Consider the following 22,782-nt stretch of genomic DNA (forward strand, 5'->3'; position numbering starts at 1 on the left):
CCCCTTCCCTGTTCACGTTTTGTCCCTCTCTCAAAAATAAATAAGCATTAAAAAAAAATTTTAAATGCCACTAATGCCAGTAAGTTTTGTGAGGATATACAATAGCTGACAGAAACATGACCTGAGTGGCCTGGACTTAAGTCCAAGTAAATACACCACGCAAAAAAAATGTTCATTTAAATGTCAAGTAAGTTGAGTCAATTCCAAAAACAATAAAACAAGATCATTGAGGGCATCTACTAAGCATGACAGGATAAGATGACAGATCAAAGATCCAGAAATAGTTCTGCTAGTAAGGGGATAATCCTCTAATTTAGCAAAAACTAGTTTCTCTTAATTTCTTCTCTGGTACTTTTAATAGCTTTATTCCATCTTCTCTCTCTGCTTTGGGCTTGTTACTGCAAAATGCTTAGGTTTGAGATAATTGGATTTCATCCCTGGTGGCTAATAACATAGCCTAGAAAGGAGAGGAGGGCAGAAAAATTCAAAAGGAGAGTCTAACATATTTTCAATTCCTCCCAAGATTTTAAAAATGCACAATTTTAGAATTTTAACAATATCTAGAACAAAGTATTTACACAGTACTGTGTAAATTTCCTTATGCTTACTTCTAAAAATTAAAAGAAAAACCGTGTAAAATTATCTGTATTCTAAGGATGAGGATTATATTCAAATGCAAGACAATGACTTCTCATTGAGAGATTATAAATAATTTCTGTTCCTGTGATAGCTCGGAGCAGCATTAAGAAACAGAACTGACCTAGGTTTACATTCTAGCTATGAATCTTAAGCCAATTTCCACGTACAATTTCTTTTACCTCTTGACTTGGTGAACTATTTGCAAAATAGAGGCAATAATCCCCACTTCAGTGAGCTGTTGTGAAGAGCCCTACACTGTGCAGGGGCGCCATTCAGCTCACATCATGGTCTCAGGGTTCTTCGGAGTTTGAGCCCCGCATCAGACGCTGCGTTCAGCGGGGGAGCCTGCTTGGGATTCTCTCTTTCTCTCCCTCTCCCTCTCTCTCTCCTCTCTCTGCCCTCCCTGCATGTGTGCTCTCTCAAAATAAATAAATTTAACAAAAAAAGGTACACTGTACATAAAATATATTTTATAGCACATATAGTACATGCTTAATAAATGTTCTCTTCCTCCTGACAATTTCTCAGAAAAATGGGAAGGACTGGACAGTGACCAACATCCATTAGTTCTGAAATGGTAACAAAAAATAAGGAACTTACTGTTGGACTTACCAAAATGGCTCAGAACCCTAAAGGTGTTGGAGCTGGAAAAAAATTGTAATGTGCCTCTTTTTGGATCTTTGGGCTCAACAGGGGCAATAAAAAGAAAGGAAAAATAAGAAAAAAAAAAGCAGACTTCTTGACTGAAAAAGGAAAAATCAAAATGATTTAAATGAACCATAGAGGGGTGCCTGGCTGGCTCAGTTGGCAGAGCATGCTACTCTTGGTCTCCGGGTTGTGAATTTGAGCCCACATTGGGTGTGAAGCCCAAACAAAACAAAACAAAACAAAACAAAACAAAACAAAACAAAACAAAACATGAACCAATCTAGAAATAATACGTCTTCATAATTGTAAACCAAGAGTCATTCTATATTTGTGAAGGTCATTAAGTAAATATTAAATCCTCCGTGGATTTAATGTTTAATGTTTCTGTATAGCTTGAGACTGGTATATCAATACTTTGGTATCACTGCATTCATCATTTTACATACATCATTATTTCCTTTAAGCCTTATACCAACAGTTTACCCTCCTTCCCCCCCACCCTGCCCCCCCCCCCCCGCAAACACACACACACCTTCTTTTTCTTAAATGACTAAGGTCAATCACACTGCTTTTTCTACAACCTCATAGTCTCTAAGGTTAAGATAAAAATAAGACTAGGCCTAAACTCTGAATGTGTGGGACTTAGCCTTCAAAACAGAAATAGGATTATTCTGACTCGTTTACTCTTCGATCACTTCTTACATCCAAATTATTCTAATTTAATAGCTATTGGCTAACATTTGCTTGTAAAAGAAACCACATTTTGCAGATTAGCAGTCTGTCAGATAGTGAACTACAATCATGAGGACGTAATAGCAGTTACTTTAAGTTACTCACTGAATCAGAAAATAATTTCTCATTTGAAACCTCAGCAATAAATTTCTGGATATAATATTATAAAACTAAGTAATTAGAATACTAAAAGCAATAGAAACCACAGGTCCATTTATGTCTGTTTGCAACTTGAAAAATGAACAAGCAATAAACAACCTAAAAAAAAGTCAATTCTCCCTTTGCTTTCCATTTTTACTATTCTGTCCACTATTAACAAAAATAAATTCAGCAATATAACATTTTTAGCAGTCCTCTATACAAACAAAAACAAGGAAACAGAATTCACAAATAGTATAGCTTTACTCCCTTCATTCTATGGAGGGGAAACAGCTAGGTTAAAAACAACTTTCTTGCTCTTTCATATGTCCAAAGACCTAAATCTTTTTTGGCTTGATTTGTCCTGGGAAATGCAATCATCATTCTGATCCATCTGTCTGAAACATTTCAGCAGAAAAAGGCTAAAAGATTGCTCTCAGATAAAGACCACAAACACAAAATCTGTTGTCTAGAAAGCACCTATATTAGAGCAACTTAATAAAATAGATAACCAAAGCACCCAACATGTCTAATTGAGGGGAAAAAAAAAGCCTTAAGAGAAGGGAAAAGAAAAACATGTATCTGCAGAGGAAGACAAAAATATGCAAAGGACCAGTTTCTGATACACATCATGTGTATTTTTTTTCATGTGCATTTTTAATAAAAAACATAGTCCACTGCTGGTGAATGGTAAAGCTAATATAAAAGACTCAGTATTATTTAGAATCTAAACAATGACTTTCATTTATGTAACTTTTCTGTACTTGGTATACAAAGTGGTTAAAGCATAATTAACGTACATACTCCCAGTAAGAGAAAATGTTAATCTACGGTATTAGATAAGGGGCTAAATACCAATACTGACATTAATTTTATAGGCAGATCTCAAGATTAAAATTAATTTAGGTCCAAGACAATCAGGAAAATATAGCTTATGTCAACAGGTTAAGTTCTTCATTTTGGGAGTTTTAAAAATTTTATATAAAAATGTCAATCTTACATAGAAATTCTATAAATAAACTAATAAAAACATTAAAAATGTACAGCTCGTGGGGTGCCTGGGTAGCTCAGTCGGTTAAGTGTCCGACTTCGGCTCAGGTCATGATCTCACTGTTTGTGAGTTCAAGCCCACGTCAGGCTCTGTGCTGACAGTTCAGAGCCTGGAGCCTGCTTCAGATTCTGCGTCTCCCTCTCTCTCGGCCCCACCCCCACTCATGCTCTGTCTCTCTCAAAAATAAATAAACCATTAAAAAAATTGTTGCCCCTGTTGAGCCCCTTTCCCTGCTCATACTCTCTCTGTCTCTCAAAAAAAAAAAAAAAAAAGGATAAATGCTAAAAAAAAAAAAAATTAAAAAAATGTATAGCTCACTTTAATTACAAGGACAGCTGATGATAAACAAGATCTCTGAAAGCTTGCATTCAGATGAGATGAAGATAATGAGGTTCCCATCAGAATGGATTATGCTACTGAACACTCTATGACACATTTCATTCAGGGAAATAAATGTACCAAACTACAAGCAAAATCATAAAATTTTTTAAAAGTAATAAAAGTTAGGCAATTATTTCTATTTAAACAAACAACCAACCAACCAACCCGGGGCACCTGGGTAGTTCAGTCAGTTAAGCATCCCACTTCGGCTCAGGTCATGCATGATCTTGTGGTCTGTGAGTTCAAGCCCAGAGTCAGGCTCTATGCTGACAGCTCAGAGCCTGGAGTCTGCTTCGATTCTGTATCTCCCTCTCTCTCTCTGCCCCTCCCCTTCTCGCTCTCTTGCTCTCTCTCAAAATAAATAAATAAACTTAGAAAAATTTTTAAATAGTAACAATTCCTTTAAAAATCACCTTTAAGGGGCGCCTGGGTGGCTCAGTCGGTTGAGCGTCCAACTTCGGCTCAGGTCATGATCTCACGGTCTGTGGGTTTGAGCCCCACTTCGGGCTCTGTGCTGAGGCTCAGAGCCTGTGCTCAGAGCCTGGAGCCTGCTTTGGATTCTGTGTCTCCCTCTCTCTCTGACCCTCCCCCCTTCATGCTCTGTCTCTCTCTGTCTCAAAAATAAACATTAAAAAAAATAATAAAAATAAAAAAATAAAAATCAACAATTTAAGTAAGTAAGTAAATAAATAAAAATCACCTTTAAATTTAAATCTCCCTCATTCTCATGCATTCACTAAAACTGAAAGCTGGTAAGTTCTTAGCAGGAGAAAAAAGAAATCAGTAAAACTGATAAACCTCTTGCTAGACTGAAGAAAAAAAAAAAAAAAGACATAAATTACCAGTATCAGGAATGAAAAATACAACAGTACTACAGATCTTACAGACATCAAAAGAATAATAAAAATATAATGAATATTATGCCAATAAATTTAAAACTCAGTGAAATGGACACAAACTATCAAAACTGATTTAAGAAGAAACAGAAACTCTGACTAGCCCTATGTTTAAAAGTTGAATGCATAATTTAAAACATTCCCACAAAAATAACTCCTGGCCCAGACAGTTTTACTATTAATTCTATCAAATACTTAAGGAAAAAATAATGTCAATTCTACCCAAACTTTGAGAAATAGTAAAGGGGAACAATTCCCAAACTCATTTTATGAGGCCAGCATTACGCCAAAACCAAAATTCAAGAGACATTACAAGACAACTATAAACCAATGCTCCTCATGGACAAAACGCAAAAATCCTCAACAAAATAGCAGCAAATCAAATTTGCCAATACATAGAATAGTACTTAACCAAGTGGTATTTACTCCAGGAATGCAAAGTTGGTTTAACATTCAGAAATCATTCAGTGTAATTCATCCTTGGATCTTCTCAACAGAGGCAGAAAAACATTTGATGAAATTTAGCAATCACTCATGTTAAAACTCCCAGAAAACTAAGAATAAAAGGAAACTTTCCAACCGATAAAAAGCATTTACAAAAAACCTACAACTAATATTATACTTAATGGTGAAAAACTGAACATTCTCTCTCCCTAAGATCAAGAATACAGTAAAGAGGTCCATTCTCAACACCTCTATTCAACATAGTACTAAGGTTTTAGTGCAAGAAGGCAAAAAAAATTTTTTAGTAAGATATAAAGATTAGAAAGAAAAGTGATTTGCAGATAATCTGATTATATATGTAGATAACTCTAAGAAGTGTATAAAAGAACTACTAGAACTAATAAGTGAATTTAGAAAGTCACAGGATTCAAAGACAATATACAAAAATGAGCTGCTATTTCTAAATGCCAGCAACAAAATAATAGAAAATGAAATTTCAAACACCATTTACAACTACATAAAAAATAGGAAATACTTAACAGATAAAAATGTATAAGACCTTTATACCAAAAAACACAAAACATTGCTAAGAGATACTAAAAAAGATTAGGTAAATGGCACAATGTATCATGTTCCTGGACTCGAAGACTCAATGCAGTTAAGATGTCAATTCTCTACAAACTGGTCAAGAAATCATCTTGGGGTGCTGGGTGGCTCAGTTGATTCTGGCTCAGGTCATGATCTCATGATTTGTGAGTTTGGGACTGACATCAGGCTCTGCACTGAGTGTAGAGCCTGCTTAAGATTCTCTCTTTACCTCTCTCTTCTCTCTGCCCTTCCCCTGCTGCACCGTTTCACTCTCTCAAAAATAAATGCATAAACTTAAAAAAAAAAAAAAAACTTCTACAACTCAACCAAAAAACAACCTGGGGCACCTGGGTGACTCAGTTGGTTAAGTGTCCGACTCCTGACTTCGGCTCAGGTCATGATCTCACAGTTCATGGGTTCAAGCCCCACAACAGGCTCTGCACTGACAGTGTGGAGCCTGCTTGGGATTCTCCTCCCCCACCCGCCCCTCCCTCGCTGGCGTGCACGCTCTGTCTCTCAAAATAAACTTAAAAAAAAAAAAAGATTGCCTTTTTAAAAAAATTTAAAAATAAAAATAAAAGGACAAACAACCCAATTAAAAGACAGGCATCTGAATAGGCACTTCACAAAAGAAATTAAGTAGCCAATAACCACCTGAAGATTTTCAACATCACTATTTATCAGGAAATACAAAGTAAAATCACAGTGATAACACTACACGTTCACCTGAATGGCTAAAATTCAAAGGACGGACAATATCAAACATAAAAAAAGCTTGGAGCAAGCAGAATTCTCATGTTTCCTGGGTGAGACTTTAAAATGGCATGACTACTTTGAAAAACCATTTGTTTGTTTCCTATAAGGTAAACATATAATCTGGCAATTGTACTCCTAGGTATTTACCCAGAGGAAATAAGAATAAACACCCACAAAAAGACTTGTAGTATACTACTGTTCGTAGCAGTTTTATTCACAATAGCCCAAAATGAAATGACTCAAAGGTCCATCAACAGATAAATGAATAAACAAATTGTATACAGGTATCCCCTACTTTTTGAAAGTTCAAGTTATGCCACTTAACCTTGACAAACGAGGTTTGTACAAAAACCTTGTACCTGTTTTTGCTAACTGAAATAAATCTGAAGAGGATTTTTGCTTTTATGAAAAAAGTGAAAAGCAAAACTGGCATTCAGCATTTGTTTTGCAGCCAGCCCTTGCATCGGCAGTTCATACCACAAGCACCAAGAGTGGCTCCGTGACACTCCTTCCCTGTGACTTAATATCTTAGCATCAAGCCACCATGACTTTCAATTGTGTCTATAAGCTACTGTGCTTTAGCTCAATTTATTTTGTGTATTCATTAGCAACATGTGTTTTACAGTATCAGAAAAGCCTAAGAACAGTTATTTTGAGGATCTGGAAATGCCCCCAATTTTCTTCCATATATATTAAGGGTAACTGTTTCTTCGCTTTACGACATTTCAGCTTACAATAGTTTCAGAGAACACTCTACTTTCAGATAGCAGGGAAAACCTATGCACATGCAGTGGACTACTACTTGGCTTCCTCCTCCAAAAAAAGTAAAGTTTAAAGAGAAACAGGATAATTTTATAATGTTGACGGGTTAAAATCACTAGTAATAAGACTTACTGGTATTATGGTCTGAAAAGAATACACCATTTCTGTAGTATTCTTCACAAATGTGCGTAATACTTCATTCATCATGTGAAAAAACATCAGACAAACCCAAATTGTAGAAGATTCTACAAAAGTATCTAACCAAAAGTGTCAAAGTAATGAAAGACGGGACTGTCACAGAAGACACTAAGGAAAAATGAGAACCAAATGCAATGTGGGATCTTAGACTGGGTTAAAGAATATTAGTGGGAAATTTTGCAAAAACTGAATAAAGGCTATATTTCAATTAGTAGTATTGTACTAATGTTAATTTCTTAGTTCTTATAATTGTACTGTGGTCAACTATATTAAATAAGAGGTCACCATCAGAAGAGAATAGAGGCTGGGGCATCTGGGTGGCTCAGTCAGTTGAACATCCAACTTCAGCCTACATCATGATCTCACAGTTCATGGGTTTGAGCCTGATGTTGGGCTTTGTGGTGGCAGTGAAGAGCCTGCCTGCTTTGGATTCTCTGTCTCCCTCTCTCTCTGCCCCTCCCTGCTCGCTTGCTGTCTCAAACAAAACAAAACAAAACAAAACAAAACAAAACAAAACAAAACAAAACATTAACAAAAAAAAAAAGAGAGAGAAGGGGTGCCTAGGTGTCTCAGTTGGTTGAGCATCTAACTTTGGCTCAGGTCATGATCTCACAGTTCATGGCTTCGAGACTCACATCAGGCTCTGTGCTAACCGCTCAGAGCCTGGAGCCAGCTTCGTTTGGTTTCTGTGTCTCCTTCTCTCTCTCTGGCCCTCTCCTGTTTGCGCTTGCGCTCTCTCTCTCTCTCTCTCGGTCTCTCTCTCAAAAATAAATAAACTTTAAAAAATCTTTTTTACAAGAAGAGAATAGAAGCCAACTATTATTTTTGCAGCTCTTTTGTAAGTCTAAAATTATTTCAAAATAAAGTTTTAAAATGTTGAGGGTAAGAAAAAAGGAAGAATGAACTGCTTACTGACAGACAAAAAACATCATTAATGAATCACAAAAACATTATGTTGAGCAAAAGAGGCCAGACACAAGAGTATATACTGTATGACTCCATTTACATGAAATTCTGAAAAGGGCAAAATTAATCTACAATGATGAAAAGCCCTGAGGCAAATGGCAGGGTAGAAGGCAGAACTGACTTCAAAGAGGCAATGAGGGGACTTTTTGGAGTGATGGAAATATCCTTTATCCTAATTGTGGTGGTAGTTACACATGTATACATTTTGTCGAACTAAATATATATACTTAAAATGCATGTGTTTTACCATATGTAACTTACTATTATTTTAAAATTAAAAACATAAGTTCATATTTAAAAGTATTCCACTTGGTCTTTCCTTTCAGCAGTGCGCAGCAGCAAGATGGTGCAAATTTCCAAGAAGAGGAAGTCTATTGCTGATGGCATCTTCAAAGCTGAACTGAATAAGCTTCTCACTTGGGAGCTGGCTGAAGATGGCTACTCTGGGGTTGAGGTCCAAGTTACATCAACCAGGAGAAAAAATCATTATCCTGGCCACCAGGACACAGAATGTTCTGGGTGAGAAGGGCTGGCGGATCCGAGAATCGGCTGCTGTGGTTCAGAAAAGATTTGGTTTCCCTGAGGGCAATGTAGAGCATTATGCTGAAAAAGTGGCCACAAGAGGTCTATGTGCTATTGCCCAGGCAGTCTCTGTATTACAAACTCCTAGGAGGCCTCCTTGTGTGGAGGGACTGCTATGGTGTGCTGCGATTCATCATGGTGAGTGGAACCAAAGGCTGTGAGGTCATGGTGTCTGGGAAGCTCCAAGGACAGTGGGCTAATCCATGAAGTTTGTGGATGGCCTGATGATTCACAGTGGGGACCCTGTTAACTACTACTTTGACACTGGTGTGTGCCCTGTGCTGCTTAGACAAGGTGTGCTGGGCATCAAAGTGAAGATCATGCTTCCCTGGGACCCAAGTGGTAAGACTGGCCCTAAGAAGCCCCTGCCAGATCATGTGAGCACTGTGGAACCCAAAGATGAGATCCATCCCACCACCCCCATCTCGGAACAGAAGGGTGGGAAGCCAGAGCTGCCTGCTGTGCTGCAGCCGGCACCCACAACATAACAGGGTCTCCTCTCCTGGGCAGCTGAACCTGGAGTTTGGATTTTGCCCTGTAAAGACCTGTAATAAAATCTTCGAAAAAGAAAAAAAAAGTATTTCACTTGAATAGTGCATATTTTTATACTGGGTAAACAAATACTATGATTTTTTTTTTAGTTTTTAATTAATTAATTTTAAGTTTTTATTTTATTTTATTTATTTATTTATTTTCAATGTTTATTTATTTTTGGGACAGAGAGAGACAGAGCATGAACGGGGGAGGGGCAGAGAGAGAGGGAGACACAGAATCGTTAACAGGCTCCAGGCTCTGAGCCATCAGCCCAGAGCCCGACGCGGGGCTCGAACTCACGGACCGCGAGAACGTGACCTGGCTGAAGTCGGACGCTTAACCGACTGCGCCACCCAGGCGCCCCTTAAGTTTTTATTTTAATCACCCAGTGCTCATCATAACAAGTGCAGTCCCTAATCTCCATCCCCTATTTTACCCATCCCTTCCTTTATCCTCCTCTCCTCTGGCAACCATCAGTTTGTTCTCTAAAGGTAAAAGTCTGTTTCTTGGTTTGTTTGTCTTTTTTCCTTTGCTCATTTGTTTCTTAAATTCCACATGAGTGAAATCCTATGGTATTTGTCTTTCTCTGACTTATTTCACTTAGCATTATATGCTCTAGCTCCATCCACGTCATTGCAAATGGCAATATTTCATTCTTTATGATGACTGAATAATATTCCATTGTGTGTGTGTGTATGTGTGTGTGTGTGTGTGTGTGTGTGTGTGTGTGTATACACACACATATACACATACCACATCTTCTTTTTCCATTCATCAGTCGATGGACACTTTGGCTGCTTTTCATAATTTGGCTATTATAAATAATGCTGCTATAAACATAGAGGTGCATGTATCCTTTGAATTAGTGTTTTTGTATTCTTTGGGTAAATATCTAGTAGTGTAATTCCTGGATTTTAAGTTTGAGGAACCTTCATACTATTTTCCACATTGGCCTCACTGGTTTGCATTACACCAATGCACAGGGGGGATCCTTTTTCTCCACATCCTCGCCAACACCTGTTGTTTCTGTGTTTTTTGTTTTAGCCATTTTGACAGGTGTGAGGTAATATGTCACTGTAGTTTTGATTTCCATATCCTTGGTGATGAGTATGTTAAGCATCTTTTCATGGGTCTGTTGGTTATCTGTATGCCTTTGGAGAAATGGTTGTTCATGTCTTCTGCCCATTTTAAATTAGATTATTTGTGTTTTTATCGCTTCTCGGCCTTTTGGCTAAGATCAAGTGTAGATTATTTGTGTTTTAGATGTTGAGTTTTATAAGTTCTTTATATATTTTGGATACCTACCCTTTATCAGATGTCATTTGGAAATATCTTCTCCCATCCAGTAGGTGCCTTTTAGTTTTGTTGACTGTTTTCTTCGCTGTGCAGCAGCTTTTTATTTTGACGTAATCCTCATAGTGTATTTTTCCTTTTGTTTCCCTTGCCTCAGGGGACCTATCTAGAAAAATGTTGCTAAGGCCAATGTCAGAGAAATTACTGCCTGTGCTCTCTTCTAGGATTTTTATGGTTTCAGATCTCAAATTTAGGTCTTTTTTTTTTAAGTTTTTTTAATTTATTTAAGTTTTTATTTTAATAAAGTACAGTGATTCTTAAACTGACATATTAAAACTCATGTACCCAAATTGTTCATTCAATATATATTTTTACTGGGCACCTACTACATGCCAAGTTTGGCAACATATCGGATATAAACGTGAAAAGAAAGCCCTTGCCCTTGAAGAACTCACAGGCCAATGGGGAGACAGGCAAGCAAACAAGAGCTGCAAATGATATATAAGTTGCTCTTAGGAAATGATGTACTAAGGTGTCAGGACCAAAGAGAAGACAATGTCTCAGATGAGGTTTCAGAAAGAATACAGATCCTTTCCAAGAACTTATCCTGTGAGGCTATTACACTTATTCCAATGATGTTTATCCCAAAATACTCAAAGCTTTCAAAAAACACTTCTTTTAATCTTGTCTCCATACTTCATGGCACATTGTTCTGGTGAAAAGCCCTTAGCACTTCAAGGGTGTGAGGTTTTTTAAATAACAAGTTATTCTCAGATAAATTTAATGTATACCATTCTGGAAAACAGGTGACAGTATAAAGCCAATAAACTTGTTTCCCTATGTGCTTTATGAAGGCAGCACCATAAGACTAACAATGTTTTTCATCCAACATTGAACTATTGAAATGATGTACAGTCTCTCAAGGGGGACTACTTAAAGTAGTCCTTTTGAGGGCTTAATTCCTGGTTTGTTTGTTTAAGGTGAGGAGCTTAGCACTTTGAAATTATACCTCACTATAAACTGTCATTATTCAAAATGATTAATTTAAACTTATCATATACACATACAGGTGTGTGTGTATACGCACTCACATATAAATGTATGCTTAGGTTTGAATCTCAGTTCAGGTATATCACAGCTAAACTTCCTTGGACAAAGTCCTTAATGTCTTATCATCTGTAAAATGAAGACAATAGCAGTATCTGCCTCGTAGGGTTTTTGTAATATTAAGTAAATTATGTGAATGAGATAATCCATGTATTAAATGAGATAATCTATATAGAACATTTAGAATAGGGCTCGGCACATACTAAGCACTTAATAATTGTTAATAATTCCTATTATCTTTATATATAAATATATTAGTGTCTACAGTAAGAGTAAGCATTAAAATATGAAGTCGGATTACAAAAAAAAAACAAAAAAGCAAATAAAAAGAAGAAATTATAAGGTATCTTTAAAGTTTAGAGACTAAGATTCAGTAACTTCTTCATTAAACAAGAAAATTTGTTTTTTCAATATTCTGTGGGAATAACTATATTATCTCAAAGCTCAGTAACAAAACGTGTCTGGAACCTACAGGTTTTCAATAAATCAAATTGAAATCAAAACTATTTCAATACACTGAGACTGTCTTAATAACCAAGGGGGGGGAAAAATCTGTCACTTTTGATCCCGTTAACTTCTCTGTTTTAGGTAATATCTCGCCATTCCTTTCCCTTGAAAGGCAAAATTCTAGAAAGGGGAGAGATTGTAGGATTTTCCCCCAATTTGGACAGAAAGATCTACCCTGAGAAAGTACAGTATTTCCACCTGCTTTCTGACAAGTGCTCCTAAAAATGTCTGTGTCTAATTAAAAAACATAAAAGAATAAAAATGCTGTAAAAACAACTGTAAGGCAATAGAAAATCAAATTAATAACAAAGAGTATAAAGGAAAGAAAGGAAAATTCAAACCAAGGCAGTGTATGTTTTTAATATATAAGTTGTCTGGTAGATGTCATGGCCACATCTATGTGTCAATTACCTATAAACTGCATGTGTTCATTTTTGCATTATTATATTATTATAACATGTATTTATTATTATTCATTTACTAGCCTAAACTGAACATCAAATTGAGATATGAGATGGAACTCAGTTTTCTAATACCGTTATATGAAAGGTTTCTGAAGATAAGTGAATTTATATATTTTAAGATTTTTGCATAAAGACAGTATTTTTTAGAGAAAATTTCTGAAAGATTCTTTTCCAGGTGTCATGGCAGTACACACATGCATGCACATACATATATGAATATGCACTCAACTCAGTCCTCCACCCCTACTACTTCTTAAATTAAATGACATTTTCACCAGATGCAAATATTTCAATAAAAACATCCTAAGTTCTGAAAATATCTTGCAACTAATGACTAATACATTATTTTAAATATATATCAGAGACAGGAAGGGAGAAACAGCACAGTGCTGTGTTTAAAGTCTATCTGATAATGAACAAAGCGAACAGCTCTAATTTTTAAAGAAGTCTTTACATAGCATATTTGCAATCCATTTGTCTTAAGAATAACATTAAAAATTTTAGCTGATAAAAGTTTTCCTTAGGTAGAGCACAAGATAAAAAATTCCATCCGTGAAGAATAGTTCAATAAAGTAAAAGCCAAAAGTGCCCTAATATACACATTAATGTATAATGTCACTGCATTATTTCTTACCAGGGTGTCTAAAGTAATTTAGCTCTACTTATCTTTACCATCTAAATCTCAGGATAACTGGTAATTTCAATAGTCATAAATATCAATGGAAGGAGCTTTGATAACAAGAGCTTCTGGTAGCTAAATATATGATTAAATCAAGGAGTGTTTATTAATTGCCTGCTGTAGACCCACTGTGTTATGTCTAAACCAGAAGTTCTTAAGCAATCAAAAAGTGCTACTCACCAGCAAGTGTGTAATCCATATCAAAACCAAAACACTTTATTTTTTCCATGGCTAAACTTCGGTTCACAAACACCCTAAAACAAGGAGCAAAAAATAATATCTCAATTAATACTGAGACAAACCAAAAAAAAATTCCTAATTTAATGAAATTATTTGTCTATCTTTCTAGATTTTTTCTTCACTTAAACACCAATACTTAGATTCATAAAAAAAATTATTCAAGTCTTTCTTACACCATAAGTGAAATCAGGTAGTATATGGAAAAACATGTATTTTCTTATTGTGTCTTGGTGTTAACAATGCCACGTGAAGATTTCAGAGATTTCTCCTTTTCTAAGTCTGACCCACCAAGATAAGTTTATGCCTGAGATTTTATAATACATTCACTCATTCATTTGTAATTTATTTAATAAGCAGAGGCTCATTTAAAGCCTACCATGTGCCAGATACTAAAGATATAAATATATAGAGATTCATTCCAATATTGAATGCCTACTTTATCCCCAACAAGGTACATGATACACAGTGAACAAAAGAGTACCTGCCCTCATGGAACCTCTGTTTTAATTTGCAATCTCTATCCTTGAGGAAATTCAGCCTAGCAGGAGAAAGACTTATACACAAATAATTTTAGCAATTCAATAATTGCTATACAATAAGACAGAGGAGACAGCACCAGTTCTTTGGGGACCAGAAGAGATGCCTGAGCTGAATCTTAAGCAATCAGTAGAAGTTTTCCATTTGGACAAAGCAAGAAAGGCAATCCAGGCAGATTAATCAGGCCAGGACAAGGTTTATAGTGAACTATAAAAACATTTACAGTGGCTGGAGTTGAGGGAGTTTGCTTTGGTTTTGCTTTTCCGTTTGTTTTTGCAAAAGGAGGTTTTCCAGAAGGTCAGGGGTAGGAGGGAAAGGTCAATAAAAGCTATGAAACTAGAGGTACCTGGGTGGCTCAGCAGGTTAAGCATCAGATTCTTGATTTAGGCTCAGGTCAAGATCTCGTGGTTGATGAGATTGAGCCACGCATTGGGCTCCAGGCTGACCCTGTGGAACCAGCTTGGGATTCTCCCTCTCCCTTTGCCCTTCCCCCGCTCTTGCTCTCTACCTCAAAATAACTAAATAAATATTAAAAAAAAAAAAAAAAAAGCTAAAAGGTTAGGAGTCAAAATCACGAAGATTCTGTATGCCACGTTAAAGTATGGACTTTATTGGGCAGACAAGGACAAATTACAGATTTTGAAGAAATGAAATAATCAGTTTCAAATTTCAGAAATCATTTTTGAAGACCCAGGGAAAAAACTATAAAAGCATGGTAAATCAGAGGGGCGCCTGGGTGGCGCAGTCGGTTAAGCGTCCGACTTCAGCCAGGTCACGATCTCGCGGTCCGGGAGTTCGAGCCCCGCGTCGGGCTCTGGGCTGATGGCTCAGAGCCTGGAGCCTGTTTCCGATTCTGCGTCTCCCTCTCTGCCCCTCCCCCATTCATGCTCTGTCTCTCTCTGTCCCAAAAATAAATAAACGTTGAAAAAAAAATTAAAAAAAAAAAAAAGCATGGTAAACCATCAATCACCATGATGATATTCTGGGGTAAGTTCTAATCATTTCTGAAAATAAAAAAATCCTTTCCATCTGATCCCCAGCTTGATAGCCTCTTATTATCAAACCTTTTCTTTGCCTTCATTTTATAAGTAACTGTGAGAAATAAGAATGCTACAAATCACCTAGAAAAATCGATAAAAATAAAGATGCCTGGTCTGGGCTCCCCTATTAATGATGTATAGGTCAATAATCTCCCAAGAGGAGAGACTGTACCAGGGGATACAAAAGACTCCACTGGGCACAAAAAGAAGATACTAGATCTTCTACTGATACTTCATCACTTAAAAATGTTGAATTTACGTATGTTTTCTACTATATTATAAGGACAAGAGTACAGGAAGTGATGAATGTTCTACATTTTAACTGATGGGATACTGAAGAGTTTGGGAACCAATGATTTAGGCAGTGATATTTTAAATTACAAAAATTTTTTTAAGTTTATTTATTTTGAGAGAGACAGAGGCAGTGTGAGTGGGAGAGGGACAGAAAGAGAGGGAGACAGAGAGAATCCCAAGCAGACTCCATACTGCCAGCACAGAGCCCGATGCAGGGCTCAAACCCACGAAACTGTGAGATCATGACCTGAGCCGAAACCAAGAGTCATATACACTTAACAAACTGAGCCACCCATGTACCCCATGATTTTTTTTTTTACTCTTCAGCAACTCATATATTACTATTTTAAATTTTAACAGAGAACTTTTCCTCTCATCTCAGAACGTATATATGAATTCTAAATGCAGCTCTATAAAACCCTTAGTTCCTGAGAACTAAATCCTGAGAATTAATGCCAGTATTGGTATTTAGCTCCTTATCTCTGTAACACTGTAGATTAACACTCTATTTCTCTAATGGGATTATGTACATCAATTATGCTTTAACTACTTTATCTACTAAGTACAGATGAGTTGTATATGAAAGTCATTGTTTAGAATCTAGGTAATACTAAGTGCTGTATATTAGTTTTGCCACTGACCAATGGTGAACCATGTTTTATATAAAAAGTACCTATCAGGCCTATTAATAATTCATCTCTTACCCTAAATTATTGTAAAAATGTTCTTTGCACATGATGTATATCTAAAACTAGTCCTTTGCATTTTTGGCTTCCTCTGCAGATACGTATTTTTCTTTTCCCTTTTCTTGGGACTTCTTTTCCCTTAATTAGACCTGTTTGGTGCTCTGGCTTCCTATTTTAAGTCGCCTTAATATAGGTCCTTTCTTATGGATAGGAGGGGGATAGAAGACTAGTGGGTAGCTGAAAGATACAAGGAACTACAAGATAAATGACACCCATCCAAATTTTTTAAACACCCCCATAACCACAAATATATCACCAAGACCCTTCCACCACTTCACCAAATGTCACCCTGCTTTTACTAACAAAAGCATCTACTTTATCATCACCTTTTCCCAGTTACATAAATCCTTCTGAAGGCAGCACAAGAGGGAGAAGACACAAAGTAATGATTCTAACTCTGGAAACCAAATGTTGCCACTGAAGCTTAAGCTTTTCAAACACACTCTCCGTTCAGGCCAGAGGCCAACTGCATCAAATCCTTGATCAGAGCCCAAACAGCTGACATGCCTAAAATATTCTATGGGAATTCAGGCAGGAACGGACTGGGAAGATTATTCTTCCTGGTGATACAACCCAGGAGGGATATACGTTGGGCCACATAATAAAAGAAACAGCTTTGTTTCTGATAGAAGAATGATGTGAGCCGGTTTCAGACAGAGCTAAAATCACAGGGAAAAACCCAGACTTTGCTAATATCGTTCAATCAGTGCTAAACGTAGAAAGAAACTACCAACAGACCCAGCAAAATAGCTTACCACAGTTTCTTTCTTGGTCAGAAGAAAAATTAAGCCTGTACTCCTCATCACATTTTTTTAAGGATACGAAGATCATAATGCCCCTAAGGATTATCCATACAAACTCTTGGAATCACATATATTGGGAATATGAAAATCTATTGTTTTGCCAAAATAATCACAGCTAAATATCCATCAAATTGCACTCTTTCCTCTTTGATTAACTTGTCACTTTATTCAATCAGCACATTTGTTGAAAGCCTGGTACAAGACTGGTACCACTATGTGACATATTCCCAAAGCTGTTCTTCAGGGAGTAGCCTAAGTGAGAAAAGACTTTTTAGATGCCTAATCTTAGGAAATAAGATGTCCTATGAAGATCTTCCACCAAATACCCCTTTTATCTTTCCTTTTTCATTCAAAATAAGTAACCTCATTCACAGAAACAATTCCTGAATTTAAGAAAGAAACCATCACTTCTGTCTCCCCTTCTCATTTCTATTATGAAACAAAAGAAAAACTTCACGTAGATTTTCATCTCTTCTTTCCCTAACTTATGCTATAAAAACATGGGAGGAAAAGGCAATAGGGAATTAAATCTAATTCATGTGCAAATATCTAAAGTGTATTAAGTAAAGTTATTATGACAAAAGGGAACAGGTGGATCAAAGAAAACTGTAATAATATATATGCTAAGATTTACAAAGATCATAAACAACCAAATGCTCAAAGTATGCACTGACTTCAGAAGAGAGGCAGCCTGCAGCCAGAAATATCATGTCTCCAGGATACAGTCTTCAAGAGAAACAATCTCTTGGCCTGAAACTAATCACTATTCTTTATTATTATAACAAAACAAAGTATTAGGTGTTGTATCAGTTAAAAGACTGGGTCACTGTCCCACCATATATTTATAACAAAAAGATAATACCTGCTTAGAGAACTCAAAAATTTCTATTGGTCCCAGGACCTTGACTCTATCTTTGCCAAAGCCAATTTACTTGTGTCACTTTTCTAAATTATTAACCAGTGGAACACACTCCACTGTAGAGCTCCACTTCAAGAATGTGAATACAGTTGTGAAATTAACTTTCCAAAGCTTGCTTTAAATAAAACACGAACTCTCCATTCTAGAAAGCGTGACTGACCTAAGCGTCCAACCTTACAATGCAATTATCAGGCAGAAATTCCTACATAGTAAGGCATTTGCAAGATACAGATTTGAGCATTAACAAGAGAAATGATCTTTAGGAAAGAACACATAGGAGCACTATAAAACCAGGCACAGATTTCAACAGAAACACAAATAACAGCTTTTATCATCATATTCCACTACAATAAGGCATAAAACTTAAAGAAATTCTATCCAAGTAAATATAGATATTAACCATAAGAAATAAGACTAATTGCTTTAAGAACAGAGATCTAATATCCTCATGGTTAAGGAACGTGAACATGCAATTTACTAAATTCGGAATTTTGTAAACAGCAAACTCTTAGTGGTTTTGAGATTTAACTCATAATTCAAAGCAGCATTACCTCATCTGTCACTGCTTGCCGTTCTGCAATGTGTGAAACTATGAGTCAATTAGTTCTTGAAGTCACATAACAAAATTCTTCTTCAAGTCCCTAGTACAATTTATTTTTGTGTAACTTGAACCTAACTTCAAAAAGACTGTTTTGGTCTGAATCAAGTCCCTCTAACGACACGTATCTTCTGAGACAGTGTTGGAGAAAACTCTTCTGTGTCTAATTTAACTTGTCATTGGATATCACTGTTGCCCCACACAAATCCATTTGGAATAGAGTTTCTTTGGCGATGGTGAACTTTATCCCTAGCTCCTCCCCCCCGCCTACGAGTCACAATTTCCTGGCCAAGGGCCCAACAACAGTTACTGCAACAACAAATGAGACTAAAGATACAAGTACAAAATCTTGGGTATATTTTGGTTATGGGTTTGTGTAATAATATACTCAAAGTCTGTTGCAATCAAAGAAAAGTTACAAGTGCTTTTTTGAGAGTGCAAATTTAGATTATGAACCAAACAATGTCTCTCTGTGAGTGACTATGTGTGTATGTTTACCTAATAAAAATATGCTACAGTGTGGATTTCTGCTGAAAATCTAATTTAGTGTCTTTCTTCCCAAATTAATTTCTATTTCTGCTTTTGGCATTCTCATTTTACCACTCAAGCCTAAAATCTAGTTAATATCTTTTTACTCTTTCCTCTCCCTCAAATCCATATTATCTCATGTGCCTTAATTTAAATTTTCAAATGTCTATGGAATCCAGATCATCCATTTCATACTGCTAACAATTTGTCCAGGTCCTTATTAACTCATTAACTCTTAGCAATCACCTACGAATTGCTCTGCCTGCACAGTAATGGCCAGATTGACTGCTTTCAAGTAGTGTTACCCAAAGAGTGGTATGTAATCTACAGACGAATGCTGGCCTGTGAATAGTCGTTACTAACCCATGACATGACACATACAGAAATTGCAAGTATTTAGAAACTTTTATAGCAAATGTGAAAATTTTACATTTGTTGAATGTAATAATAAAAAATGTAGGGGTGGGTGCCTGGGTGGCTCAGTCGGTTAGAAATCTCACGCTCTCTCTCAAAAAACATACATTAAAAAAAAAAAGTAAACACATCTCATTTTCCTAGTAATTCATTTTTATTATATTTTATAAATGTATACTTTGACAAGATTAGAATTAAAACAAAAAAAACTGGTCCCTCATCACTGATAATTTAAGAAGCACTGTCCTAAAGCTCAAACTCTTAAAGCCCATGTTGCTTTCCTACTTAATAACCTTTAGACATTCCTCCCTACCTACCCAAACTAACACGTTTCTGTATATTCCAGGAGTTCAAAGCTTTTTACCATCTTTCCAAAATCACTTTTATCTCACCTTGATCCACATCATGCAGCTTTTGCTCTAATAATCAAAATGAACTACTTGCTATTTCTTAAAGGTGCCCTGAGGCTTTGTTTCTGCTGTTCCCTATACCTGAAATGTCCTCCTCAGTTATCTCTAATTTTTCAAGATGCAACAATCTCAAGTGATTTCTTCAAGAAACTATTCCGGCTATGCCACAGAACTATCTGACAGTGATGTTTCTGGGTCTCAGATTACTTTCGTACTTAGTGAAAGAGATTATAAAGTTGTAATCCATGTAAGAGGTTTGAATATTCAAATATTATTTTGGCATGTAGTATATTTTGTCACATATATAAAATATATGGGTAGTTCTCTTATTCACTAGATTATAACCTTTGTGGCCAGGATTTACTAACTTCCCAAAACCTAGCACAGGGCCCTGTAAAGAATAGAGACAATATTTAACTGAGAACTGGGTTTCTTTTGGGGGTAATAAAAGTGTTCTAAAATTAGACAGTGGTATTGGTCGCACAACTCTGACTATCCTAAAAACCACTGGATTGTACACTTTAAAAGGGTGAATTGAATGGTATGTGAACTATATTTCTATAAAGCTGTTATTTAAAAAACATAATGCCAAGACCTGTCTTTGTCTCTATCCTTCAATAAAAAGTATGCCTGGTGATACTATATATATATATATATATATATATATATATATATATATATATATATATATATGTAAGAACTTTCTAATTTATGAAATGGAGTCCTAAAAATTGATATTCAAATACCACTCCTATACAGATACAACAGAAAAATTGGGGACTAGATTTTATAAAAGCAAAAATCATTTAAGTAATATTAGTTTTTGTTTTCATAAACTTCAGCCATTAATCTACTAATTTATCTGAATATTTTCTCTAAGGAACACCCTAAGGAGGGATACATTTTATTTATCACTTTATGCTAGAAGAACAGCACCCTGTGATTTAAAAGTATGAACAACAAGGACGCCTGGGTGGCTCAGTAGGTTAAGCAACCGACTTCAGCTCAGGTCATGATCTTGCAGTTCATGAGTTTGAGCCCCGCATCGGTCTGTGTGCTGACAGCTCAGAGCCTGGAGCCTGCTTCAGATCTGTCTCCCCCTCTCTCTCTGCCCTCCCCAGCTGACACTCGGTCTCTCAAGAATAAATGAACATTTAAAAAAATTAAAAAAAAAAAAAAAAAGTATTAACAACAAGGGGCGCCTGGGTGGCTCAGTCAGTTAAGTGTCCGACTCTGGCTCAGGTCATGATCTCACAATTCAAGAGTGCAAGCCCCACATAGGGCTCTGTGCTGACAGCTCATAACCTGGAGCCTGCTCTGGATTCTGTGTCTCCCTATCCCTCTGCCCTTCCCTTGCTAGTACTCTGTCTCTCTCTCTCTCTCAAAAATAAACAGAACATTTTAAAAAGTTTTTTTAAATATTCACTTTTCTTATTCAAATACTCAATAAAAAAATGTTCCAGGGAAAAGAAGTGACTATGGTGGCATGCACAGAGCAAAATTAAAGATGATTAAAATTTAAGAGGCCATCAGTTGTAAAACTCACCCATGTTATATGCCACTAAAAGCAGGGTGTGGGGGTGGGTGGAAGGGATGCCCAAGAAAAGTTAGAGCCTCATAAAGCTACAATACCACAGAGCTATACCCATAATATGAAGAAAAAGAAGAAATAAATCTACAGCACTGAAGAAACACACAAGAAAATTTGTACATCTCAGCCCTGACACAGTCTAAGGCGGGGAGGAAAAACCTCCCTTTGAGAATTTGAACAGTCATGTAGTAAGTTTGTGGTCCACATTTACATTGCTAGGATGGTTAATATTGCCCTTAGGTGACTGAAAGAAATGAAATCATCTGGAAGAACTCAACTTAATTCTAGGTGGTATATTGCTAGATGCAGCACGATTTCAGAGATGTTTAGATGTGAAAAAAAAAGAGTACTTACTGGTCATACTATCCACTAAAGCTTTCAAAGCACACTTTAAGGAGAGTCTCTTTAAGGAAGAGACATTAAAATTCCTTTCACCTTCTTTCCGAAATGAAGGAACTGCAGTAATGAGAGCAGATGGTGGGGAATAAAAGAGAAGACTAGCAAATGAAGAATATACAAATTAAGAGAGACACCAGAGACAATATCAGTACTTCTGAATATAAATTTACTGTTCTAGAACCTCAGTCTAAATAAATACAAATTTTTCCAATCCCTTTTTTCATATTTTCCTCTAAATTCTTTTTCATTTTTTTCTCCACAAATTTTTAAAGCAAAGACCAATGTATGGAGAATAATTTATAAAATGGAGCAAGATACAAAGGTTAAATTTTGCAGAATAAAAATAAGAAGAAAGTATGATTATCCAATGTTATTAGGCAAACAATTGTACTCACTGTGCTATAATGGAAAAGAAAGGTCAAAATCTAGAAGTTAAAATAAAAGCAAATGATAAAACTCATTTTGACCTCTTACCTAATAGAAAGCAGCACTAGTAACTCTAGTTACTCTAGAGGATCCAACAACTCTAAAGGATCAGGAAGCAATCATGACACTAGGAGAGTGCATTTTTCCTGCATAACACATCCTAAATCATCTGTATTCCCCCAAGTACATTCCCGTAAAGAAGAATAAATAATAACCTTTTTATTCACAAAATTTTAAATAAGCAAGTTGAGGAGCTTCTCAAGTCTCATCCCCCACCAACTTTATTGAGGTATCATTTACTCAACATAAAATTCACCCATTTTAAAGTTTGGTGCATTCTGGCAATCCTACACACTTATGTAACAACCACCATAATCAACCCCAAATGGTCTTTCAAGTCTCTCTTTTTTAAAAGATTTTATTTTTAAAGTAATCTCTATACCCAACGTGGGGCTTGAACTCAAAACCCCAA

At 36.2% G+C, this 22,782-nt stretch overlaps 1 protein-coding gene and 2 pseudogenes across 6 annotated transcripts in view; 2 read left to right on the forward strand and 1 right to left on the reverse strand.

Moving 5' to 3' along the window:
- NT5C2 (5'-nucleotidase, cytosolic II) overlaps positions 1 to 22,782 on the reverse strand; it is a 149,949-nt gene that overhangs the window by 33,070 nt on the left and 94,097 nt on the right. For 5 of the 6 annotated variants that reach the window (XM_045040626.1, XM_023240878.2, XM_045040627.1 and 2 more), the window contains one exon: positions 13,546 to 13,619. In XM_045040626.1, coding sequence (XP_044896561.1) covers positions 13,546 to 13,619 — 74 coding nt within the window. Of the gene's footprint in view, positions 1 to 13,545; positions 13,620 to 18,495; positions 18,700 to 22,782 lie in introns of those variants that run through there. The other variant, XM_011287440.4, reaches the window with a different exon arrangement.
- On the forward strand, positions 8,514 to 9,284 carry LOC101083880 (annotated as a pseudogene).
- Positions 10,527 to 10,625, forward strand: LOC111557219 (annotated as a pseudogene).

This window comes from Felis catus, chromosome D2, assembly GCF_018350175.1.
Source record: "Felis catus isolate Fca126 chromosome D2, F.catus_Fca126_mat1.0, whole genome shotgun sequence".
NCBI classification, from domain to species: Eukaryota; Metazoa; Chordata; class Mammalia; order Carnivora; family Felidae; genus Felis; species Felis catus.